The sequence below is a fragment of the Myotis myotis genome, unplaced genomic scaffold (assembly GCF_014108235.1).
Source record: "Myotis myotis isolate mMyoMyo1 unplaced genomic scaffold, mMyoMyo1.p scaffold_m19_p_10, whole genome shotgun sequence".
Lineage (NCBI taxonomy): Eukaryota > Metazoa > Chordata > Mammalia > Chiroptera > Vespertilionidae > Myotis > Myotis myotis.
Window position 1 is genome coordinate 47,396,491 of NW_023416314.1, and position 27,267 is coordinate 47,423,757.

The 27,267-nt window shown below is 41.0% G+C and overlaps 1 protein-coding gene across 3 annotated transcripts in view; it reads right to left on the reverse strand.

Annotated features, from left to right (window-relative positions):
* Nucleotides 1-226: 226 nt before the first annotated feature.
* IRAG1 (inositol 1,4,5-triphosphate receptor associated 1) overlaps nt 227-27,267 on the reverse strand; it is a 110,810-nt gene continuing 83,769 nt past the window's right edge. For all 3 annotated transcript variants that reach the window (XM_036325379.1, XM_036325378.1, XM_036325380.1), the window contains exons 16-21: nt 26,244-26,293; nt 25,551-25,658; nt 19,248-19,315; nt 9,790-9,906; nt 8,094-8,228; nt 227-3,221 (exon numbers count right to left, since the gene is read on the reverse strand). In XM_036325379.1, the coding sequence (XP_036181272.1) occupies nt 2,978-3,221; nt 8,094-8,228; nt 9,790-9,906; nt 19,248-19,315; nt 25,551-25,658; nt 26,244-26,293 (722 nt within the window). In that variant the 3' untranslated portion in view covers nt 227-2,977. The remainder of the gene's footprint in view (nt 3,222-8,093; nt 8,229-9,789; nt 9,907-19,247; nt 19,316-25,550; nt 25,659-26,243; nt 26,294-27,267) is intronic.

A 27,267-nucleotide genomic window follows, 5' to 3' on the forward strand; every position in this document is an offset into this window, starting at 1 on the left:
TGTTTACTCTGCAGGCTGAAGAGCAACACATACTGGCTTTGTAGTACCCAGAAAGTGAAGTTCCTTTCAGGAGGTGATATCAACAACAGCACAAAACAGCACATCGCTCTGCAACGGAGCCTAGGCACCAGAGTCCTAGGGCTAAGTAGGAATGTCAGACTTCAGAGGCATTTTGAGGGGAACTTTTTATTTCAGATCAATATCACTTTAGGAAATACAGGGCCTGTTTCTCTCCGTTTCACGGCTGCTTTGACAACAGTTCCATCGCTTCAGGTCAATCTTTGCTTTTCAGAAAAGAAATACCGATAAGTACTTTTTTCAGGAATACTCATGGAAATGTGATTACTCCTATGCCCCTTCTTTTTCTCAATCCCCTTTACTCTCAGAGTAGTTTGGGTGAGGACCTTGTCTGGGAGGACTCTTGCGGGTCTTTCTGTGGAGCAGCTGGAGGTTCAGGAACTCACTGCAACCCCCTCTCCTGGCCTTTGTCTCAACTGGAAACAAAGGTCACAACCTTGTGGCCAAGTGGACAATGATCCTCTGAGCCTGGTCCTTTAAGAGTGGCTGAGACTGGACATTGCCAGCCAAAAGCCTCATCTCACAGCCACTCTCTCAGGAGCTCTATTTGCATCCTGCCTTTGGGCTCTGAGGACCCAGAGCCCCTTCAGTAGTCCAGCCTCCCTGGAAAGGGAAGGTAAACCATCCATCCATGCCCCCAAAGTCTGTCTGCCTTGATCTGCATCTCTTTACCTAATGGCACATCCGTGGTCCATCCTGGCTTGGGTTTCTCTCATGGTGATTTGCTAGCCACTGTAAAGGACATCCCCCTTAAATCAACATGCTGTTCTAAAGTGGGGCCTAATTTAGGTGGGTCTCCTGAAAGGAGTGGTTGCATTAAGCCTGGTTCTTGAGCTTGGGAATGATGTTGCTAGCCGGGCCTCATTTCTGTTCTCTCTCAGAGCAGATTGAAAAATATTAGAATAAGCTGAGGCTATTGTTATTGTTCTTATAGAAATAGTGGTGATGCTGGTGCTGGTATTGGTAAGTATGCAAAATGTCAGCTGTCCTCAAGCTGCTCTCCACCACCTTGAAAGGCTCCCTTGTTCTTTTGATCAGCATTTAATGACAACCTCCCCAGCATTAGCCACCATGCTAAGCCCTTACCCAGAAAATGGGTAAGACATGGTTCTTGTCTTTGAGGAAAAATTGCTGGGGGAGAAAGACACAGAAATAAGTTATTGTTATACACTGTCATAATGATCAGTAAGGAAGATGTCTTAAAAGTGCCAGAAAGCACAGAGAAGGGTGTGCCCTATTGTGTGGGGTATAGTGGGGAGTTGGAGGAGGTAATTAAAGCCTATATGGAGGGGATGATTTTTGCACTTGGTCTTGAGGAATGACCAGGGAAAAAATCGCAGAAGAAAAACTAGTGAGTGAAGGAACAGAACTGTGAGAGAAGACAGGTTAGTCTAGGCACCAGAAATGGTTTGGAGGTGCTGAAGGGTCTGGACTGTAAGATGTCCAATTAGGAGACCACTGGAGAGGCCATTTAGTGCAGTGGTTAAGAGAGCACAGCCTCTGGGCCAGCCTGCCTGGCTTTGAGTTCTAGCCCCATGATTTACTAACTAGGTGTCCTCTGAGAGCTACTTGTATTTTTTGTGCTTCAGTTTACTTAGCTGAAAATGAGAAGACTAGTACCCACCTCATAGTTTTTGTTTGTTTTCCTTGAGGACTAAATGAATTAATACCTACCTGGTACCTAGAACTGTGTTTGTTTCATAGTAAGTTTTATATTATGACTATTAGCAACAAAAACAAACAACTTCAACAACAAAACAAAAGCAAAACCACCACAACAAAACCCACACAGAAACCAATACCCCCCAAAACTGATGAGGGATGAATGAAGACTGTGAAGGTAGAGCGAGAGGTCAAATTGAAGGTGGGGCGTGCTCTATCAGTGTTCTACTAAACAATTGGGGATGCTCTGAAACACATGTTTGAGTTGAGAATTCCATTTGAACTGAAGCACTAGATGTAGTTGCACACTTATATGTGGGTACATGGACGCTGAAAGCACACCGGGTCTCCTTATTCACCTGAGAGTCGAATTAACTTCTCCCAATGGGGAGAGAACAAATAGGGAGTAGACTGTGCTGTACAGCAGTTTGGAATTGTACTTGAAATGGAGACCAGCAAGTTCACTATTAAAGCCATGAGTTTGCAGTGTTTTTCAAACATCTTAAATCCACATAGAGAGCTCATTAAACAGGTGCCTGGTGACTGCCCCAAACCTAGTGAATATCTGTGGGTTGGCTTTATCCAGAGCACCCATAGCACACATTTGGAGGCTTGTTGGCTTCATGCACATGTGTGCTGTGTGTATGTGTGTGTTGTTTGTGTGTACAGATGCATATATATTAATTCAGATCTTCCCATTGCATTTCAAGCACAGAGCTAAACTCAGCCTACATATTTTTCTGAGAAACCTTTCCTATTTCTGTAAAGAGAAACTCTGTTTCAAAGGGGCAGAAAGAGAGTGAGAATGAGATAGGAAATGGGAAGATATTGACGTGGTGACTCCTAATTCCAGGCCTGTTCCTTGGGGTTGGAGTTGGCCTTTAGGCACAATTCTTCCTGTTACCTATTGCAAAGAGGAAATAAATGGAAGAGTGAGCTTTTCACTGTCCCCTGCAGTGAGCCAAGGCAGGCGACCTTCCCTTCTATTAGAGTTCCTTGGTGAAGGTGATTTCTTCATCTACTGGCTGCTTTCCCAGGAAAGTTTTGTTGATCCTCTGAGAACATCAGTTACTATGTATGAAGAGCTCCCACAGAGGAGCTGATTGTGAAAGAACCCCTGCTCATTCTCTGACGGACCGTGGCAGTGTGCTCACACCCGGGCCTGACAGCACTATAACTTGGGGAAAGGGTGATGGGCTGTGTGTAGGAGCAGGGTACTGGCTGGATGTCAGGTTTCCTACTGCTCCGTAGGCTGCTCATTCTGGAGTCCTGAGCTCCACCAGGAGTCCCTCTGGGCTGCTGAGCAAGTGGATCTTCCAAGGGGCCCATCGGGCTGCTCCACACAAGAGTTATAGGAATTGTACAGCCCCAAGACCACAGTCAAGACCAGCATCGCTGTGGCCATCATCCAGATGACTTGCCAGTGCTGACACAGTTTGGGATACAGGACTTGTAAGAAATGAACCAATTCTTCAAGTTTGCTGTCAAATGAAAAAATAGGTGGAGGGTTTAGTATGTTGAACACAAATATGATGCCCAGACCCATACTTCTCTGTCTGGACACTTTCTATGCTATCTAGAGAGAGCACTGGTTCTCAAACTCAGCAGTGTATAGAGTCTCTTGGCAGCACTTATTCAAAATACCCAGGCCTACTGAATACGAAAGAGTTTCCAAAGGTATGGTCTTGGTATCCATAGTTTAAATTTTCCTTCAAGTGATTTTGATGCCACCAATCCATAGCCTTGATGTTGGGAGCTACTGAGATACAATACTCTTTTTGCTTGTTTGATCCTTCACTCACTTACCCATGCTCTCATCTGTTCACGAGGTGGTCATAGATATCTGAACTCTCCCAAGCCCCAACATATAAGGTTGGCTGACCACACTCCCACGCATCCAGACAGGACCAGCATCTTTTCTGCATTTAACGGTGTTAGTGATCAGTTCCACGTTCTAATCTTTGTCTGCCTCCATGTTCAGACACATAGTTTGTTGTCCTCATTTCCACATCTGACTATGTTCAGAGTGGGAGGATTATGCTAAACTCATAAAAGACTTGATGTCAACGATAAACGACAAAGAACCAGATCAACCTCAAGAGTTCACTGTATACCATCCCAGGGCAACCAGAGGACTAGTAGCTCCAGCAACCTCTAGATGGTTTATTCAAGATGTTTTCTCAACCCTGTTAATTTTTATTCCCTAACCTTTCCCTTCTCTTCTTTCTCTTCATACTCTTCTCTCCCCTTCCCACTCACTTTTTTCTCTCTTCCCTCCTTGCTTTTCATCTCTGTCCTCCTCCATTTTTTGCCTGCTTCACTCCTCTCTTTCCAACCGCCTTTCAACTTTTCCACTCTTTATGGCCTAGTGAAAAGATATTCTGTCAGATGGCCCACTTTGAAGAGTCTATTCTTAGATCTCTGTGGAGAAGCCCTGGACACATCTATTTTTGAGATATATATTTTTTTTTCTCAAAAATGAGAATATTGAGGATTACCAGAGGGAGGAGGTGAGAAAAGTGACAGGGGGCTTTCTGAAGATCTTATGGCTCACATAAACACTGATATATGCAGACTATTTGCTGAGAAGTAGAGAGCTCTACTTCAGAGTTAGTAGGAAAAAGACACCATAACAATGGATAAAATGACTCACAAATACCCTCTTTAGAAACGGGCCAGATACTCAAGAGGGCCTGCCTCAGATGCTGCACTAAGGCACAGATTAGTTTCTTTTCCATGTGGGAACCCTCTGATGATTGTTTCAGGGACAATTAAGCAAAGCAAAATAGTGATCACATCAGCTGAGGTGAAAATCATCAACTATTTCTAAACTCTTGGGAAGGGAGAGCTTAGAAGTGGAAGCTTATTTTCTTTCAGCTCCATTTAAATTATTTCATTTCTATTTAAACATAATTGTATGCTAAAATTCAGCCTTTCTTTTCAGCTATATTTCCATGCCCAAAGCAAACTGGGAAAATGCCACTCTAGCCCCACCCTTATGTGGGATAGCAGAGGAGAAGGTCAAGATCTGGTTTTGTGACCCTCAGCTGGTCACCCATTTTCAGCCTATAAAAGAGGTTAGAAATAGAATTATATTAGAAATAGAATTCCTTTGGAAATCAATTTTTGGTTGTATTGAGTTCTACCCATTCCTCCATAGGGAGGGGTGAAGATGCTTCCCCCTCACCTGGGTCTAGAGAGGGGCTTCGGGGATGTTGCTTGGAGAGTTTGATATATTGCAGTAAGGGGGAGACAGTTGTGTGTGACTCGCACCTGAGAAATGTAAAGAGCAGGGATCTTGCTGAAGTGCTTTTGTGGCATCAGAGTAGGGGGGACATGATGGGGAAAACTACCTTCCCACCAATCGTGGGCCAAAGGTAGATGTTTCACCTCACCTGGATGTAGTCAGGTGAAGGAGAGCTGGCATGGGATGTCATGGTTCCTGTCTGGAAATGCTACCTAGAAGCTGAACAAGGAAGGTATACTTCCAGATGTTCAAGGACAAAGAGACTGATTTTAAGTAACCAGCTGGAAGAGATGCATTCAACCTCATAAAGAGACCTGCAACTGAGAGAGCCTAAGCAATGGCTTGAATGTGTGTGATGCTGGGGTGGGAGGAGTGGTTTTCTCTGAAGGTCCCATAAAACGCCATACTAAACAAAGTCAGAAAGTCAGCTTTAAATGCCTGCCAAAGCCTCAAGCCCAGTCACAATAATACCAGTCAAGTATTGCCTTTCCCACTCCTTAATCTATGTTCCCGTTCTCAGCATTAATCCTGGAGAGGTCAGGCGCTGCAACAGCAAAGCGGGGTGGAGGGCAGGAGACTGAGAGAGAAGCCTTGATCCGCATCCCCACTGCAGACTTCCTTCCTGAAGCAGACCAGCACTGGGGGAGGGGAGACACTTTTCACTATTTCAGGGAACTGCCCATTTTAATTGCTGAAAGGAGGTTATTCTTGGGATTTAAACTTGACCAGAGGACTTATGTTTTCAGAGAGTTATTGGGAAAGTAAAGGAATGTACTTAAAACCATAGAGCAGGTTTGAACAGGCAGTGGGAGAAAAGGTAAAAGTTTTCTGTTGCACCTTGTGACTCTTACTTGTTCAGTGTAAATGTCAGAAGACTGTGTTCTCTGTTTTAATATGGGTAAGATATTGGATTGATTCACTAAAGTTCATTTAAGCTGATCCTCCAGAAAATAATATTTATAACAGATTACATTATTATATATTATTAAATATAGTAGACATTCAGACAAAAAGACTTTAGTGTTTGTTGTTGAATTTCTTATATAAGGGATCAACTACTGGGGTTACCCCAGTGTTTTTTGTTTTGAAATTCACTAAGTAGGACATGGACTTTTAATGACTTCAGACCTTGCTTGTTGGTGAGATGGCAAAATTTCATGGGGAATCACATTTGAATGCAGGTGCCTACAGACAACTGTGTGTAAGGGACTCAGAAATGAATGCACTGCTTGGCATTGAGGACAACAGCTCTCAGGGCTAGTCTGGCTTGGGTCACAGTTGAGGAAGGGAAACTAACTTTGAGTGTGCAGTTTATATGATAGCAGTGTCTGTCATCATGCTGGGCCTGAAAAGGCGAAGCTACATCTCGGTGCTGAAGGACAAGGACCCTTCTGAGGGCTGTGCTGATGTCTGGTATCCATCACCTGTGGTATACACATGTACTCAAGACCAAATGTAAGTCTGAAAGGGAGCCAAGGTGGAAGAGAGGACAAGGCTTCGGGATAGGCAGGACCAAGAGGACGCTCTCAGATGATGGATGCATAGAATGGCCATTTCTTTAGGCAGCTGACCAGGAGCTGTACAGAGAGCGATCCAGGCACAGACTTATTTTCTCTGGGGTTTCATGAAATGGGAGGGAGCCACCAATCTTCTGAGATCAAATTAGCTAGATAAGGATTCCAGCCCTGTGCCTTGTAAACCAGACTGTTTATATTCCATGTACTCCCTGTTTAGTTCTCGTTTGTTCTTTCTTGGTGTTTGGAAATGTTAGAAGTTCCAGCCTGTGTTAGCTGGATTGAAGGGAGTCAAAGGAAGAGCTGTTGTCCAGGCCTGGCCTTGACTGCATTAAGGGGAGGAAGGCATTGTGGTGGTCTGCAAAATAAGAGCAGACGACCCCAAGAGAGAAAAGACATAAGGAGATCAGGATCCAGCTGCTTGGAGAAGGGACTATGCTTTCACTATTGAAACTTGGGGGTTCTTTCAGTAAGAGAGGTGGTGCATCCTAGTACAGGTTGTTTTCACTGATGAAGCGTTTTCTCCAGTTCTTCTAGATAACTCTTCCCTTGAACATGGGGGTGAATTCATGTAGGCAGAGACATTTCACTCTGGTTGAATCTTCCACTAACTGTGTTCTATTGTCCCTCTGTGCTTTGAAGTATATCTATCTCGTGTCTAATTTTCATTTTATTACCTTATTTGTTACATGTGTGTGATTTCCAGAGTCTGTCAGCAATGAAGCATAGACACATATCCTATCCCAAGTTTAACAACTAATTGGATAATTAATCATTTTGGCTGGAGCCATTCTCAAACCTAGGATAGCCTGGGGGTCTAAAAACAAAGATTTTGATGAAGTGTTCCAACTTTTCTGTAACTACTTTTCAAACATCATAAATCAAGACTTCTGGTTTGAATGTACTAATAGAGACAGGAGGGTAGAATATGTGAAAGTGGGGCTATCATTAAAATCCAGGATGTAGATAGGATGCAGGATCTATACTATCTTTATCTATATTTATATATATTTTCCAGACTTAGAGAAAAATACACTTGAAATATACAGTATATCTAAAATACCCAATCCAAAGTGAAACCAATGTCCAGATGACCAAGCTTGTTTGATCAGTATGGAAGGGTCCTATTGGAAACTCACCTTTGTCACCAAGCTGAGTTTGTCCCTTGCACCCATCTATTCTGTCTCTGTTCGTGTAAGAAACCCCCTCTGGGGCTTTAGGCCAGCTCCCTTGACCATGGTCCATTCATGGGGATACTAGTAGCTGGAAAAGGAGCTAACCATGGCTGGGCTAGGAAGGACTCCAGTCAGTCCCTCACAATTAGTTTCTCAGCTCCTGATTATAGCTCTCCACCACCACTACCATCACCACTACCACCACCTATGATCTCTCAGCTCTTGCAAATATCCCCTTGTTAACTAATTTGACTCTTTGGAATTTCCTCTGCCTCCTCTCCCAACATGAGTGTCCTGTTGGTTTCTGTTGGCTGCTCATTTGGACCCTAGGCCCACTGATGCCCTGGACTGGCATTTCCAGAGATGTTGTGCAATTAATGAATCATGACCCATTTTGGCAGTGTCAAGGGCTCCAACCTGCTTCTCTGGTCCTTTCCCTCTTCCTCACTGTCTTCTGCCTCTTCAGGTTCCTCAGGACCCTCACTCTTCTGTTCTTCTTCCTCCTCCTTTAGGCCTTTAAACTCTTTGGTCTTCTTTAGATCTTCCTGGTATCTAGAAGGCAAAAAAGGAACAATCGAGTCTGAGAAGGCCAGGCACAGAGCATCCTTTCCTGAGGTCCAAGAGGAGAGGGATTGACCATCCCCAATAATTACGCACTTCCTGTGGTTCCACAAACAGGAAAAAGCTGGGAAGCTCCACTGAATCCCATGGCTCATGTCAGTACAATTTCCCCTCAATCTTCAGTCATCCTTCCTGTTTATGAAAGTGTGACAAAACTGACAGGGAAAAATGTGACCGGGTTCTTGTTCTACCAAACATTCAGTGGGGCTAATATGACAACTGTTTTCTATGTAACCTTGGTGAGTCAGCTCCTCACCTGTAAAATGGAGAGGGTGTCATTCATCTCACAGGGTGTGGGAATGTTCTAAGGAAGTACCAGGCATACGACTTGATCTAGTGAGGGTGACACCTGTCACACAGGCTTGCTGGGAAGTTTTACCAAAGTGGCAGGCACACAGCTTGTCTTAGAGAGGTACTCAATAAATGTTTACAAAGCCAATGGAGTCATTTACCCTCACGCATTCTGAGTACAGAGGACAGCTGTGGGTTAAAAGACAGGCTTTCCTACAGAAACCCTTCTGATTTCCTTCTCCCAGGATCAGTATTACACTGAATATACACTTTCTGTCTGTCCTACAGCTGAGTGTTTAAGGCCAGCACAGCTTGGCTGGAGCAACCTCAGGGTAGTGTGCATGGCTGCCACATAGAAACCACAGATTTCACACCAGTGGGAAGTTGTGTCTCCCTGGGGGTCACAGGAAAAGAAGCTCAAGATGTGATGCCTGGTCAGAGGTAATTTTCTGTCTGGCTAAGTCAGTACTCTGTCCCATCTGTGACTGACAACCCAGAGTTGCTATTGAAGCTCAATTAGAGAAGAGGATAGTTGGAAGTTGAGGATACTCCAGTTGACGGGAAGAAGGAAAGGCTGAGAAAACTGTAGCAAGTGGAGTTGCCACTGCTCCTGGGCTTTTTTTGGCAGCAGCATGACTGTTCTGGGTGCTCAGGAAGCCTCAGGCACCATCAAGAAGAACCCACCCAGAGCCCTTGATTTTGAGATCATTCTGGGCAGTGATGTTCTGGTGGCATTTTGCCTAAAAAAAGGGCAGTCTTGTTATTGTCTGACCACACCTTCTCTCCCTGCTTCCTCCTGTCCTTCCTGTGGAACAGTACTGCTATTTTCTATGTAGTTCCTTACTGAGGCAAGGAGGTCCTGGGGTCACTGGTTGCTTCCCTCAATCCTCTAAGACAGCGGTTCTCAACCTGTGGGTCACTACCCCTTTGGGGGTCGAACGACCCTTTCACAGGGGTCGCCTAAATACATCCTGCATATCAAATATTTACATTACGATTCATAACAGTAGCAAAATTACAGTTTTGAAGTAGCAACGAAAATAATTTTATGGTTGGGGGTCACCACAACATGAGGAACTATATTAAAGGGTCGTGGCATTAGGAAGGTTGAGAACCACTGCTCTAAGAGATAGGAAGGCCTGTGGGAAAGATTCTTCTGAGATCTGCCAAGTGACCTCAGAGGGGTTGAAGTATAACTCACCTCTTATTGTACGCTTCTTCCTCCATCTTGGCCTTGGTCTCCTGGCTCATCTCCAAGCAGCTCAGGGTTGGTGTGGGAGCAGAAGCTTCACAATCTGGGTCCCCATTTGTTTTTCCACTAGTGAGAAGAAGGAAGCACAGGGCGTCCTTTCAGGGACAGATTGGGCATCTGAAAACCAAACCACGTCTTTGGCCTGATTGCTGATCAGAAGTGAGGAAACCCATTGCATTGAGTTAATTTCAATCCTTCTACCTTGAGACAAGATTTATAAAGGCCCTAGTTCATGAATCTTCCCTGGATCCCCAAACATCTAATACTGCTTCAGTTCCCCTTTTCCTCATGCTCCCAAATCTACCTTTGTTCTTTCTTTTTTCCCCCGTCTTTATTCTTACTCCAGGAGATGCTGTGGGTAGACAGACAGCTATTGGGACAGACAGCACCAGATAAGAAAGATGGAGGCAGACCAAAATGTTCAGTGGCATTCCATTCCTATGTCCATCTTTTGTTTCATTCATGTTAATATCTATTGAGTACTGATTGAGTCACAGGCATCTTGTAATATGCTGAGGACACATCATAAAATAAATTAGCTTAGAAGAAAAAAAATCCAAAAAAAGGAAAGAAAAATATATAATTCATTGCAAGTTGTGATAACTTTTATGATAGAAACAAACTGTGTACAGTGACAGAAAGTAATGAGAGAATCTGCTTAGACAGAGTGGTCAGAAAAGGCCTGAGCTGGTGTAATGAAGCACAGATTTAAAAGGTGAGAAGTTGTTTGTTGTATCTATAACAGAAGGAATATCAGTCTAGATAGAGGATGCAGGATGCATGAAGACCATAAGACACAAAAGACGTAGAGATGCTTGAGGAACTGAAAGGAGGCAGTAAGGCAGGAGTTACTAGTAACTTTTGGACAAGGGGCATCTAAGTGGAGATATCAAGTAGTATTTGGATATACCAAAGACTAAAGAAATTATATTGGTATTATCATCATATAGATGATAGTTAAAACGAGGGGATGGGTAAGGCTGAAGAAATTCATTTGGTATCATCATCATATCATATAGATGATATTTAAAGCCTAGGGAAATAATATGAGGAAAGATGAAGACCCAGGACCAAGCCATAGACATCTTTGTCCTTAGCTCAGGTGGAAAAGTAGTGACAGAGGAGATTGAAAAGTAGCAGTTAGAGAACTAGGAGAAAAAGCCAGGAGAGTATGAAGTCCTGGGAGTGCAGAGAGGCGAGGATGTCAAGAAGGGAGAGTTGTGTGTCATACACACACTTTTGAGAGTCCGAGTCAGATAAGTACAAAGTGATTCTTAAATCTGACAATTTGAAGGTCAAGAGGAGTTTTGATGAAATGGCAGAAGCCAAAGACAGATTGAAATGGGCTTAGTAAAGAACGGGAGGTGAGAAAGGAGAAGACATAGACACAACAATTTGACTAGGAAAAGGAATAGAGGAGTGTTTAGGGGGAATGCATAGCTAAAGAAGTGGGTTAAAAGATGAAAGCACATTTGAATGTGGATAGAAACGATCCAGTAGAGGGGATGAGAGAAAGAGGATAACCAAAGGAACAAATTATATGAAAAGGGAAGCAGAGACAGCTCTTTAAAAGATTGAGAAACTTCTCCTTGGTTATAACAGAGAGGATGGTAGGTTGGGTATTTGGTGAAGGAAGATGAGAGGGCTACTATCTAATAGCTTACATTTTCTCTATAAGGTGAAAGACAAGGTCATCTACTGAGAGCGAGGTAGAGAGGCCTAGGAAGGCTTGAGGAGAGAGGAGAAGGCATAAAAGAGTCGTGTGTGTGTGTGTTGGGGGGGAGACAGACATGTTAGAAAATTATAGTAGGATGGCTGGGCAGTGCTGGGAGCCTATTTGAGGTATGGGATCACAAGGTATAAGGAAGTATCCTGATGGCCATACCTTCACTACATATAGATTCTGCAGCCCTCCTAGGTCACCAGAATCCCAACAGGAGTCATGTCAAGGAGGAACCCTCAAATAAGGCAGAAGAGTCAGCAGAGCTTTTCAGCCAAGAGTCTGAAAGTCACAGCTGCACCCTCTCCAACCCCTCAGACAGGCTTTATGAGTGAGGCTTATATATTCTCCTCATCTCTTAGTTTTCCTCAGACCTTGTAAACTTTACATTTCCTCAGGTTGGAAACCAAAACCCATTGTGAACAAGAAAAATAAAACTCTAAAAATATCATCTATTCATAACATATCTCCTTTTGCACATTACATTATCTACTCCCTTCCATGTGATCTTTGCCTAATGTGCAGTTTCCTATTTGTCCAAACAATTGGAACAAGAGCAGAAAAAACATAGTTACAGCCAAAGGCAGGGAAAGTAATTATTTTATTAAATAAATGTCTATATTAGAAATAAAGTATTGGTATCAGACTTCTAATTTCTTTTATCTACAGCTGTCAACCTTAGAGGTTAATGATAAACATGTCTGAAGGAGGTCAATATAGTATAGGAAGAAGAACCCTCCTGAGGCAAACATGGGTTCAAACCCCAGCTCCAACATGTGCAGATTACTTAACTATCCTGACCTTCAGATTCCTCAACTGTCAAATGAGGATAATACTCTATACCTGAAGATGGTAGCGTAAGAATTAATGAAGAAATATAAGTAAATTTCCTGCAATATGGTACTCAATAAATGATACTATTTATTCTTAGTTATACACTGAATTTATTGGTAGAGTTTGGTAGCAATCTGATGTTCTTTCAAACCTGATCTAAAAATAAAATCCAAGCTGATAAATTATCAGGGGATTATTTATATCTTCAAGAGAGAACTTGACATAGATTTCTCTGACACTCCAGAATCAGAGGAACCCTAAATGTGACTTTAAAGTATGGTAAAATTAGCATAAAATTGTTTTAATAAATTTCTCAAGTGTGTGTATATTGTGCCATAAAACACTCAAGGACTTTCAAGTTTTGTTGACCAAGTGATAGTAAACAAAACTTTCATTGCCCTCAGGTGAGTGCTCTGCAGAGACTAAAACACTTCCCTAGTAGAGCCAGGAAGCCCATTTCAACAACTTTTTAAAATGTGGATCTTCTGTCCAGGGTCCAGACCTCCCAGGTTGACTTGATCACCCTGTTCAACTCAACTCACCTATGGGGCTTTAGTTCTTAACATGCTTTCATATAGCTTCTCTCACTTGACCCTCCTGGTATGAAGATCTAACATTTGTCCTATGTGTCAGGCTATGTGATAAGGTCTCACTTAAGACAGTGACCCAATAAGATAAGTGATACTATTATTCTCAGTTTGACAGGCAAGAAAACCAAAACTCAGCAAAGTTAAATAACCAGCCCAAGGTCAAACAGTATTTGATAGAGCTCAAATTTGATCCTACGCAGGCTAACATTTGCCCATTCTCTTGACTGCTCTATATGCAACCCATATGGGGGATTTTCCCACATGAAAGATGAGAAACCAAGTTCAAATTGACTAAGTGACTTGCCTACGTTCGCATTATTGGTGGTTGGCGGGCCTGGCTGGGACTCTCTCCTTGGTCTTCTAACTTCATGTCAAAGTACACTTTCCACAGCTCCATGAGCCCTCTGTTCAAACAGAAGTCTTTTCCTGGGGCTCTGAGCAGTGTGAGGGGTTCCAGGAAATGGGCTGAGTGAGGCCCTGCCTGCTCATAGGCTGAGCCATGGCTTATGATTTGGCCCTTCTTTTAAAGGTTGCTTGTTTAGAGTGAGAGATAGGCTAGGAAAACCTTGATTTAATACTGGGGAGGATGGGAAGTAGGGGGAACACACACTATGTGAAACGTTTGCAGTTATATCCTGACCTCTAGACTGAGCTTACAGTTCCTGAAATATCTTCTCCAACAACCTGGAAGTTTCTCCTTGTGTATCTTTAAGACTCAGCTCAAATACCTTCTCCTCTGTGGCATCTTTGCAGTGTTTCCCTTCTCCCACACCCTGTAGTTAAAGTTGATCTCTCCCTCCCTCTGTGCCCTCATTACATCTCTGTTACAGCATAACTTGGAGATGGGGAGATTTTATGTTTTATCTACTTGCCCATCTCTCCATGTGACTGTGACTGCAGGGAAGAGACTGTTTGAGTTGCAATGGTGCTTGGCAATAAGTGCCTTTAAGTGTTTGCTGAGTTACGTTGACTTGACTGTGGCTCATCCAGTCCCTGCCTATTGATCTTATAAAATGGGCAGGTCCTCGCTGTAAATGGCTATTTCCTGAAACCCAGTGTTTGGGTTGAGCTGAAGGAATCTTTACTCATGCCTGTAAACTTGGAGCTGAGCCCACACAGCTTGTGCCCACCCTAGGGATTTTTCAGCCAAATGCTCATAGATTGTGGCATCTATTCCCAGCCGAAATTTTGTATGCTTTTTTTTTTGGGGGGGGGGGGCGGGGATGATTCATGACAATGAGGCTTATTGTTCTATCATGTCCACCAAGTCAACAGTGTTTTTCATGATGCTCAGCTCTCAGTGACATGAGGATTATTTAGTCAAAATGTGTTTGACCAGCAGGTATATTAAAGTCTATTTTTTCCACGTGGTAAATAATATTTCAAAGTGACTACAACACTTACCAATGGACACATCTTACCTTCTTGGGCTCACAATGTCTCTAAGCCACTCCTACTGCCACAGCTCCCTCAGACAAGACCAACCCAGGGGACCTGAGCTACAAAAGCTTCCTTACTCCCTATTACTCAGTCCCAGATTCCTGGGGCCCACTACTAGTTGATTGAGGGCTAATTCACTCCAGAATACTATCTGCAAAGGGGAGCCGCTTGCAGTACATATGTGATGTCATATGAAACCTTTAAGCAATTTACCCTGGCTATTTCAAAAATGTAGAAAAATTGTTATTTTAGAGATCATAGTTAAAATTGTCCAGTGATTTATCAGTATAATGGTCCCTTTTATAAACCAGTCCTGTACATTAGCCATATGTGTGGCTTATTTGATCCCAGTGAATGGCTCCATGTATACCCTCACTCCCACCACTCTCTGCCTTCCACTCAACACCTGGCCAATCAGCAGGTCATTCCACAAGAGCTCTTTCAAAAACAGCTCTTAAATCCATCTCTTCTCTCTAGTCATACTGGACTTCTTTCTATTCTTCTAGTTGGAGAACCTATTAACAGGTTAAGAGCATGAATTCTGCTATCAGCTGTGTAACCTCAGGCAAGTGATTTCTCTGATTTTCAGTTTCCTCACCTATAAAATAGGGATATTAATACTATGCCTATCTTATGGGATTATTATAAAGATTAAATTATATCATTAATGTAAAGCAATTGGAAACAGCACTTTGCATAAAGTGAGACACTGGCAATTTTTCTACACTTTTGAAACTGCCAGAGTAATTATGATCATCATTATTATTCCTTGACTTCATACTTTCTCACATTATATCTGGAATCCTGTTAGCCTTTAGGTCACTTAGTTAACTGTATAACTTTCAGGTTTCACTTTAAAAGTAAATTTCTAGAGGAAACATTTTCGGAAGCCCTCCCTCCCACAATACAAAATCTGGGTTAAGGTGCTGACTGTTGTGTGTGTTGTTCCCTTAGCAACCTGTACTTAGTTATGCTATCACCCATCACATTATATTATACTGGCCTGTTTCCCACCCATCTTTCCCATTAGACTTTGAGCTCCCTGAGTGCATTCTAGGTACCTGGCCCTTGGTCATTAATTGTCAAAGAAATGAAAGAATGAAAAATAATAAATAGTTCTACTTGTGAAACTGTTCTTGAGTTTTGGTCTGCTTTAACCTTCATGAAACTTTAAATATAATAGTCCCCTATGCTGTACATCTGAAACTAATTCAAAATAATACTGAATGTAATCTGTAAATTAAAAAAAATTAAAAAAAAAACAAACAAAAAATAAAAAATAAATAAAATAAAATAAAATAAAAATAAAAAATTAAAAAAAAAATTTAATTAAAAAATATATATAGTAGTCCCTTATTATCCCAAGTTTCACTTTCTGTGGTTTTAGTTACCCATAGTTCACCACAGTCTGAAAATATTACATGAAAAATTCCAGAAATAAACAATTCATAAGTTTTAAATTGCATACTGTTCAGAGTAGAATGATGACATCTCACATTGTCCTGTTCCATTCTGCACTGGACTTGAATCATCCCTTTGTCAGTGTATCCATGCTGTATACGCTATGGCCTATACTTAGTAATCACTTAGTAGATCAACTGTCATGTATGTATTCAAGTGACCTTTATTTTACTTAATAATGGGCCCAAAATGCAAGAGTAGTGATGCTGGAAATTTGAATATGCCAAAGAGAAGCTGTAAAGTGCTTCCTTTAAGTGAAAAGGTGAGTACATACAATAAAATATGAGAGAGAGACCACAGTCACATAACTTTTATTATAGTATAATTGTCCTATTTTATTTTTAGTTGTTGTTAATCTCTTACAGAAGCAAATTTATAAATTAAACTTTATTATGTGTGTGTGTGTGTGTGTGTGAGAGAGAGAGAGAGAGAGAGAGAGAGAGAGAGAGAGCAGTATATATAGGGTTCTTGGCATGTATCCTGCATGGATCAGGGGGACTACTGCATGTGTCACTTTCTTATTTTTCTCTAAGTCTACAGGTTCGTAGCCCCTTGTTAAAAATGAAGAGCAGTTTACTAGGAAGTGACCTACAAGAACAAGGCTCAGAATTTTCTCAAATCACATTGGGTATGTAGTCAGCGTAGGTATTTGCTAAAAACTAGCTGCAGATAATTTTATCTTCTCGTCATCTTTCACCTGCTTAGCCATTTCCCTTCTTGTTAAGTCATTGTATGCTTAGAGAAATGTGACATCTTTTTAACATCAAGCTGAATATAACAATCTTTAACAATATGGAGAAGGTAGCTAGAGTTGACTGTATTTGTGTTAGAAGACATGAATTTATTTTCACTCACAGATGGTCTCACTGTTAAGTCTCTGAGCAATCTGTTAAATGTTTCCAGTTTCATGAATTCAGATGGAAATCATTTAGCACCTTTTAGAAATCCATGGGGGAAGCTGCTGTTAGTCCTGAATCCCTCCTTCTTTGAATACCCCCTCCCCTTTTTACAGCCATATTTATTGGCTGGGTGTATTCCCAACAGTTGAGTCAGCCACAGTAGAGGTAATATATCATGGTGATCTCTCTGGGTAGCCCATAAGAGTGAGCTGCTATCCAGCCAGCATCACTCAGTGGTTGAGAATCGACCTAAGAACCAGAAGGTCACAGTTCGATTCCCAGTCCGGGCACATGCCCAGGTTGCAGGCTCGATCCCCAGTGTGGGGCATGCAGGAGGCAGCTGGTCAATGATTGTCTCTCATCATTGATGTTTTTATCTCTTTCTCCCTCTCCTTTTCTCCCTGATATCAATAAAAATATATGTTTAAAAAAAGAATGAGTTACAGACATATTTGTCACCACTGATGCTTATTCATTGCCACTTCTAATTTGGGGCTGCTGCCTGTTGTCCCCAATTTTGCACCTCACTTTTTCCTACCAGGTTTACCTCAGGTTCTTGATGATCCTCACTGCCTTAGATAGACATTCTCAGCTGGCCTGCACATTAGTTCTGCAGGGTCCAGGCCCTGCCCCATCATTGTCAGTTCCTTGAGGAGAGTGGGGACATAAATATTCTGCTCTTTTTAGCTCTGTGAACCAAGAGTTGGAAATAGTGCCATGTTGGGGACCTTCCTGGAAAAGGGGTTGGTGCATCCAAAGGCAGGATTGGAGGGAGAATTTTAGTGTGCTTCTCATTCAGGGCATAAGTGACTATTTCTGGAGAGACTCAGAGACCATGGGCTAGACCAGTGGTTGGCAAACTCATTAGTCAACAGAGCTAAATATCAACAGTACAACGATTGAAATTTCTTTTGAGAGCCAAATTTTTTAAACTTAAACTATATAGGTAGGTATATTGTTATTAACTTAATTAGGGTACTCCTAAGGCTTAGGAAGAGCCACACTCAAGGGACCAAAGAGCCGCATGTGGCTCGCGAGCCACAGTTTGCCGACCACGGGGCTAGACACTATGACTCTAGGGACTTGGTTAGATTCTGTAAACTTGGTTACGTCCACATGGTTGTTAGTTTGTAATCCCTGTATAATTTCCTTATAGTGATCAGGAAAACAGGGAAACAAATAAACAAAAATACCCTATACAACATCAAGAAACTTTAAGCTTATGCGGGGTTAGATGGCAAAAAGAGGAAATGCTGGAAGAACTTCAAGACTAATGTGGGATGAGTCATGGAGGGATAGGTTTGTTGTTGATGTACTGAGAGGGGATGAAAACATTGCTAAGTCTGGGGGTGAGGATCTTGGGAACTTGTTTGTACTGCAAAGGGGCCCAACATGGACATTTTTATCTGGTCAGGCAAAACTATTCTAACAGCAATGAAAAATAAAGGAGTAAAGTTATCTCAAGGCAAGGAAGAAGGAAGAATATAGGTGTATGTTCTACCAAGTGAGGAAAGAAAGACACAAGGGAAAATTCCTGAGAGGTGGCAGCTGTGGTCCAGATGTTTTCCAGCAAGCAAATGAAAGAATTAGAAAGGCAAGTTACAAATTCCTCTGAGTGTATAGAAAACAGCCTGCCTTGCTTTGACTGAGGATGCAAAGACCTACAAATTGTAAAGATGCCTAGAAAAGTTAGGCATATCAGACGCTGTTGTTTGCCCATCCGATACTCATCTCCTTCCTACTTCCTAACAGCAACATGATTTTGTTTGAGAATTTATTCTTTCTTATGAAGCCATTTTGCTTTATGGAAAGCTGGGCCTCTCTTCCTATCTCTAGGGGATAGTTTAATACTACGATGACAATCCCATTCCCAAAGCCTGTGATTGGTTTACAAAAGGACCAAATCTGTCAACAAGATAAGGAAGACTGAAAAGAAAGGCTTTTGGTTCATTCCTAAGAAAGAACCATGGGGGAAAGTGGTCTTTTTTTCTTATAGATAATGTCGTGTCTGGATAGAATACCTGAATTAGCAGCCATTTGCCATAAGCCTGCTGATGAGGTCAATATATAAAGTGGGCAGAGGCTAGGAAATTGTAGAGAGACTGAGCTGGAGCCCTGCTGTACCACATCTGGGGAAGCCCCTCCTCTGGGCTTAATTAAGCCTCTTTGAGTTGGGGTTTTCTTGTATCTGTAGCCCAAAGAGTCCCAACTAACAGAGAAGACTTCCATCTCCAATGGGCTCTCCTTAGATCATGGTACTCTTGACCAATACCATAGCATCTCCCTGGTCTAGGAATTTTGCAAACTAGGTCTGAAATCTTTGTCTCAGAGTGCTACTTATTTCTCCTAAAACCTAATTTATTTTCTATTGCATTTAGGGAGTGAGGATGGGAGAAAAGGTGAGTTGAGGAGATTTTCCTCAGAGATCCCCAAAGTTCAGAGGAAAAAAAAATAGACACTTACTTTTCCAAAAGTGCAGGCAGTGTTGAGGTGACAACGGGTAGATTGCCTTTCCCACTGGGCGATTCTGACTGAACAGAGACAGAGAATTGAGGATTAGAGAGGAAGGAAGAAACTGGAGCTGCTGGGTGTCTGATGATACTGGGGTAGAGGGGCTGTTGCTCCTCTTCTTTCCCTTTCCTCACTCCTGACACTCTCTAACCTTCACTCGATACCATATGTTGACTCTTTTCTCAGGCCTTCTCTGACCTCCTTTCTTAGGTGTTGTTTACCTCTGGGGCACATGCAACTTGCAACTTTTACTTTTCCTCTTTGAGTTTTGTTGAGCAAAGAGAGTTTCCATTTGAGGCTCTGTTCTGGAGGGGAGTCATCCATTTTCTCTGTCCCATTTACTGACTTAGATTAAATACCAGTGGGCCTCCTACTAAACACAAACCCCAAGGTCCCTGGGATAGATTCATGCAAGCCCATCACAGCCCTGGAGATATAATTCTCAGGAGATGACTGTCCTTACCAAAAGCTCAAGCCATCATAAACTTCTTATGACAAATATCCAAGGACTATCACATTGTTTTGTTGCAATGGATTTGATTTAAACAGTGGTTCTCAACTCTGGCTGCACATCAAATCACCTGGGGGAGATTTTTGAAAGTCCTGGTCCAATCCAGAATCTTGGGGTGGGTCCCAACATGGAATGTTGGGCCCCACGTCATTTGAACGTATAGCCCTGGTTGCCCCTAGCCTAAAGGAATATATTTGGAAACCACATTTATACATTTAGTATAGTATGGGAAATAGATCCTTTAAATTGTCTCCACTCAAATTTTCTCACTTTTTAAAGGAGCTTAGGGAGGGCTAGTTAGTATGTTTCTTTAAAGCATACTAACTAGCCCTCGCTAAGCTCCTTTTAAAAAAATTTTTAGGCTCCTTTGGTTTAGTGGATGATCTGGGAGTTTATGTTGATTTCAAAGATGATTGAAACATTCAAGGCAGGAAGAGGTGAAAGAGGTTTATGAGTTATTGCTATCTCTTGGCACAAAAGAACTTGAATCTACTTCACCTATTGCTTACATATCAGATTGTTTCCTTATAGAGTACTGCTAGTCATGGACAGGGCATGGAGGAACAACTGGAGAAAGAATTAGAAGTGTTAGACAGGATTAAGTAGGTTCGCAAAGACTGGGGAGCTGGAAAATATTTTGTTATATAGGAACTGTCTTTGTTTAAAAAAAATGAAATTGATTTTTTTTCTGATTATAAGTAATACATTCTTTATATATATATATATATATATATATATATATATATATATATATATATATATATATTAGAGAAATATGCTAATTAACTGGGACACCGTAACAGGTTGACTGGACAGGAGAAGGTTATGCGTGCAGTGTCAGGGGCAGGGGCATCAGGGGCCTCCAAGCGCCTGCACTGGGGGAGGACCTGATCAGCAGTGGCTGTGGCTGTTTCAAGGGCTGGAGAGGGAGTGAGTGGCGCTGTGTGATTTCAAATCGCACACTGGGCTAGTAGAAATATAAGACGGCATCAAGATCTCTGGAAGCTTTGAGTCTTTGCCTGATCCAATTAGTCAGAAACAGCCTTTAACACTGTCCTGCACTAGAGATTGAGAGGTATAGAGGATCTACCTAAAACATAGTCACAAACCCAACAGACAACCAAAATGAGGAAACAAAGAAACAACCCCCAAATGAAAGAACTAGTGAATTCTTCAGAAGAAGAGATAAATGAAGCAGAGATGAGAAATTGATCTGAAACAGAGTTCAGAGTAATGATGTTTAAAATGCTCAACAGTATGAAAAAAGATATAGTAACTATGAAAAAAGAACAGTCTAGGATAAAGAATGACATATCACAAATAAAGAAAACATTGGAAGGAATATACAGCAGATTAGGGGAAGCTGAGGATTGAATAGTGAATTAGAAAACAGACTTGAAAATATCACTCAATTAAAGAACCAAAAAGAAAAAAAAAACAATTAAAAAACAGGAGGATATCTTAAGGGAGTGTGGGACAATGTGAAACATAACAATATTAGAATAGTAGGTGTGCCAGAAGAGGCAGAAAGAGAGAAAGGAATAGAGAAGGTGTTTGAAGAAATAATGGTAGAAAACTTCCCTAACCTAGTAAAGGAAAAAGTCACACAAGTTCAGGAGGCACAGAGAATTCCATACAAGAAGAACCCAAACAGACCCATGCCTAGGCACATCATAATTAAAAAGCCAAAAATTAAAGACAAAGAGAGAATCTTAAAGGCAGTAAGAGAAAAGAACACTGTTACCTAAAAAGGAGTTCCCACAAGGCTGAAACCCGATTTATCATCAGAAACTCTACAGGCCAGAAGGGAATGGCATGAAGTACTTAAGGTAATGGAAAGCAAGGATCTGAGACCAAGATTACTATATCCAGCAAGGTTATAATTTAAAATAGATGGTCAAATAAAGAGCTTCCTAGACAAAAAAAAAAAAAAAAAAAAAAAAAAATGACTAAAGGAGCTCATCACCACCAAGCCAGCATTACAAGAAATGCTAAAGGGATTGCTGTAAGGGATTGCCGAGAAGAAACAGAGAGAGAAACCATTTTAGTACAGAATTAAAATGGCTATAAATAACTACCTCTCAATAACACTAAATGTAAATGGATTAAATGCCCCAATCAAAAGGTGTAGAGTAGCTGAATGGACAAAAAGATGACCCAACTATTTGCTGTCTACAAGAGACCCACCTCAAAACAAAAGACACACACAGGATGAAAGTGAAGGGATGGAAAAAAATTTCCCTTGCAAATGGAAAAGAAAAAAAAAGCTGGAGTAGCAATACTCATACCTGACAAAATAGACTTTAAAAGCATCATGCTCTACAGGACACTGAAAAAAGAGATAGAGGAAGACATAAATAGATGGAAGAACATATCGTGTTCATGGATTGGGTAGAATCATACTACCCAAAGAAATCTATAGATTCAATGCAATCCCCATTAAATTACCAACGGCATATTTCACAGATCTAGAACAAACGTTCCAAAAATTCATCTGGAATAAAAAAAGACCCCAAATACCTGCAGCAATCCTGAGAAAGAACAAAGTAGGTGGGATGTCAATACCAGATATCAAACTGTATTACAAAGCCACTGTTCTTAAAACAGTTTGGTACTGGCACAAGAACAGACATATAGATCAATGGAATAGAATAGAGACCCCAGAAATCGACCCAAACCACTATGCCCAATTAATATTCGACAAAGGAGGCAAGAGCATACAATGGAGTCAAGACAGTCTCTTCAATAACTGGTGTTGGGAAAATTGGACAGATACATGCAAAAAGATGAAACTAGACCACCAACTCACACCATACACAAAAATAAACTCAAAATGGATAAAAGACTTAAACGTAAGTTGGGAAACCATAAAAATACTAGAGGAATCCACAGGCAGCAAAATCGCAAACATATGCCGAAGGAATTTCTTCTCTGATACTGCTCCTAGGGCAATGGAAACTAAAGAGAAAATAAACAAATGGGACTACATCAAAATAAAAAGCTTTTGCACAGCAAAGGAAACTATCAACAAAACAACAAGAAGGCCCACTGCATGGGAGAACATATTTGCCAATGATATCACCGATAAGGGTTTAATCTCCAACATTTACAGGGAACTCATGCAACTTAACAATAGGAAGATAAACAATCCAATCAAAAAATGGGCAATGGACCTAGATAGACACTTTTCGAAAGAGGACATACAGAAGGCCGAAAGACATATGAAAACATGCTCAAAGTCACTAATTATACCAGAGATGCAAATCAAAACGACAATGCGGTATCATCTCACACCCGCCAGAATGGCTATCATCAACAAATCAATAAACAACAAGTGTTGGAGAGGATGTGGAGAAAAAGGAACCCTTCTGCACTGCTGGTGGGAATGCAGACTGGTGCAGCCACTGTGGAGAACAGTATGGATTTTCCTCAAAAAACTAAAAATGGAACTCCCATTCGACCCAGTGATCCCACTTCTAGGAATATATCCCAAGAAGCTGGAAACACCAATCAGAAAGGATATATGCACCCCTATGTTCATAGCAGCTCAATTCACTATAGCTAAGATTTGGAAACAGCCTAGGTGCCCATCAACAGATGAGTGGATTAAGAAACTGTGGTACATCTACACAATGGAATACAGTGGGGCCTTGACTTACAAGTATCCTGACTAACCAGTTTTTTGAGATACCAGCTGTCACTTGGCCGATTTTTTGCATTGAGTTGATAGAGTAATTTGAGTTAACGAGCTCCTTAACGAGCTCGGTCTCCGAACGAATTAAACTCGTAAGTCAAGGCCCCACTGTACTACGCTGCGGTAAAAAAAGAAGGAACTCTTGCCATTTGTAACAGCATGGATGGAACTGGAGAGCATTATGCTGAGTAAAGTAAGCCAGTCAGAGAAAGATAAATACCACATGATCTCACTCATTTGTGGAATATAGAGAACAACATAGACTGATGAACAGGGATAGATCCAAAGACAGAGAAACAGCGATCAGACTATCAATCCCCAGAGGGAGAGTAGGGGAGGGTGGGGTAAGGGGAAGCGATCAACTAAAGGACTTGTATGCATGCATATAAGCCAAACCAATGGACACGGACAACAGGGGGATGAGAGCATGAGTTGGGGGAGGGGGGGAAATTGGGGGTTAATGGGGGGATGAGGACACATTTGTAATACCTTAACAAAGAAATTAAAGATCAAAAAAAAAAAAGCATCATGCTAAGCGAAATAATCCGGTTGGAGAAAGATAAATATCCTATGATCTCACTCATTTGTGGAATATAATGAACAACATAAACTGATGAACCAAAATAGAGCCAGGGGGGGAAAATATACTAGAATATAATAGAAGTAATCCTGTTATTTGAAGATTTTTAATATTTCCTACAACTGTTATGATATCATACTATGTTAGTACAATTTTAGTAATATTATTATACTTAAAATCCTTTCATTCTTGAAATATTAATGTTTATTGTATGTAATATTATATGTAAGATCATTTTTCTTGATTAATTGGTGTTTATTGCATGTAACATTATATTTAAAATCATTTTTCTTGAGATATTAATGTTTATTTCATGTAACATTATTATATTTAAAATCATTTTTCTTGAAATAAAAAAACCTGAAAAAAAGAAGTTAAAAATTACCTGTGGTTTTATCCTTGCATATAGATAACCATTCTTAATAGTTTTACATATATGCTTCCAGACTTTTCTTTCTACACCTAGAAAACCACTTTTAAAAACTACAAAACAGAATTATACTGTATATACTGTTTTTGTATATATTGTACTTAACTCCTTTTTACTAATTTGAAATTTTTTTCATGTCAATAAATACAGGGTGAGGAAAAAGTAGGTTTATGGTTGTTCATATGGAAAATAATACAATAATTAATAAACAATAATATAACACTAAACTCTGTAAACCTACTTTTGCCCCACTCTGTATTTATATTCTAATCATCATTTTTAGCAACTGCATATAGAAACCCCTTGTAGGGATGTCATAATTTATTTAACTAATCTCTTATTAATGGACATTTGAGTAGTCTCCATATTTTCATTGTTATAAACAATATTGCAAAGAATCAAGACAGAATAACATTGGGTTTAAGAATTCAAGCTTAGGAAAAAGTGAGGCAAAGAGAGATGAAATAACTTGCCTAATGTCACAAGCTAAAAAGGGGAAATCATAGTTGGAACTCAGATCTGGTGTTATTTTGAAGTCCAAATTCTAAAACACTGTGACATTCTTTAGCCAATTCTGGAAAAAAATTTTCCTACCCCCAATTTTTTATATGCCAAAATTGCAACTTTGTAAAATTTGACTGTGTTTGAAAGTGACTGAAAGTATAACAAATTTAAAATAAAATGAATTGTTGTTTTTTAAAGAATACATGCTCTAGAATCAGAGCCTATGGTTCAAAGCTCAGCTCTACCACTATACAATGCAGCTCAGGTGTTGAAGCCCATTGCAGAGTGGGACAAAATCGTACCCACCTTGGATGGTGTGGTTTAAGCATGAAAAAGGATACCACTTACTATCTTCTTCTCAGGGCAGTGGAAGACATGGAGCCTCATCTATATTGGGCTTTTTAAGCCCATAGCCCAGAATCTGTGCTGGGAATGAACTCACCTTATTGACTTTGCTCACACCTAGGTCACCCACATAGTAGTGAGTCTGAGGGAGAGGTCAAATAGGGTCAGCAGGCAAACATGTTCATACTCACCAGGGCAGGTAAGGAGGGGATGGGTGATGAGCTTGGAGGTTGACTGGACAGGTTCAGGGCATTAAACTTGGGAACCACGGCAACGCTGACCCTCCGGCGGGGCATGTTCTATACAAAGAGAAGTGACCAGGCTCACTGTCATGAAGGGAGCAGCACCCACTGTTCAGAAAGGCCCTGACTGTACCTACTCATTCCTACTGCTGTAATAACATTCACTGGATAGTTTTGCTTTGGGGTAATGGTGGTGGTGGGAGTTGGTATGGAGAGAGTAACCAAAGTTGACACAACTTTTCTGTTAGTGGTGAGTGATGTCTCAGCATGTTTCTATTTTAGGTTATTAAATCCTGAAGAAATTAAACAAAAATGATCTCCAGTGTCTGTGTAACATCCTTGATAGTGTATGAAAACTATAGCAATACCAAGGTTTATGCATCATTTCATGTTCATTTAAGGGATGGTATAGTCAGGAAGACTATGAACAAGAGAAGGCTGGAGGATGAGCTAAAAACTGTAGGGAGCCAAATTAGAGACTCTGTCCAGGGGTTCTCCACCCCATCCACCACCACCACCACACCCTTCTGCCCCCCCCCCCCACCGCCCCCGTGGGTCCAGGAATGAAGGATCTCCTGGGTGACTGTAGAAACTTCTGTTGTACTTCCTCCAGGAGCCCTGGTATCCCTTGAACATGCATACCTTTCCCAGAGAGAGGGACATGGACCGCGCTGTGCGAGGGACCCCGTCTTCTGCAACAGGAGGGAACAGAGAGGAGAACTCAGGTAAGTTTTTCAGAGTAGCCTCCAGCAGGGAACAGATAGTTAGAAACTAAACCATGGCATCTATGGGCCAGAGGCCTCATGGTCATGCTCCTCTCAGATTCTCTGCATATTGCATCACCACTTCTGTAATGGCCTGTACTTTTGGAGCACTTTTCCTATGAGAAAGGAGAAAGTATTTTTTCCTACTAGAGCTCAGGGCAAAACAGACGAACTTCCTTGATTTCTTTCTCTGCTGTTTGGTGATTGTTTTTTTCTTGTCTGAAGATGCAGACCTTGGAAAGTCTATGGTAGGCTCAGAGTCACCTCTGCCATGGGTGTTGAGGCCTCATCTCAGATTGTGTGCAAGCGCAAAGCCCAGCGCCCAGATAACTGAGGCTGACTCCGGTCGCAAGGAGGCTGCAGGGTCAGCTTGGTTTCAGTTCTCTTTTCTTTTCTTGTATCTGAGTACTTCAATTTCTTTTCTTGTAGATTCAGCTATTCTTTTAGGCTAATGTTTGCTTTATCTTTTTCCAGCAAAAAGTATTTGTGGTTAAAGGGTTTGAAGTGTCCTAGTCAGCCAAAATAGCAGAACCAGAAAATATTCTTTATATATGAAGAGTTCATACAAATTAATAAAATACTGATCTTATAAGTGAGCAAAAATTATAATTAGAGAATTTATGAAAGTGGAAATACAAATGTCCAAGGAACATTTGAAAAGGTCAAAAAAATACAAATTAAAACTATGAGATGAAATACAATTTTGACCCATCAAAGTCAAAAATATTTTTTAATGGAAAGGGCAAAAAGTGTCAACAGCAAAATGAATGGAGCATTATTGTAACTCATTACATGGAATATCAATGGGTTATTTGAAAATAATTTGCTTTAAGAGCCTGACAAGTATGTTTTTCCCATGACTAATAGTTACACTTCTAAAATCTATCTTAAGAAAAAAATCC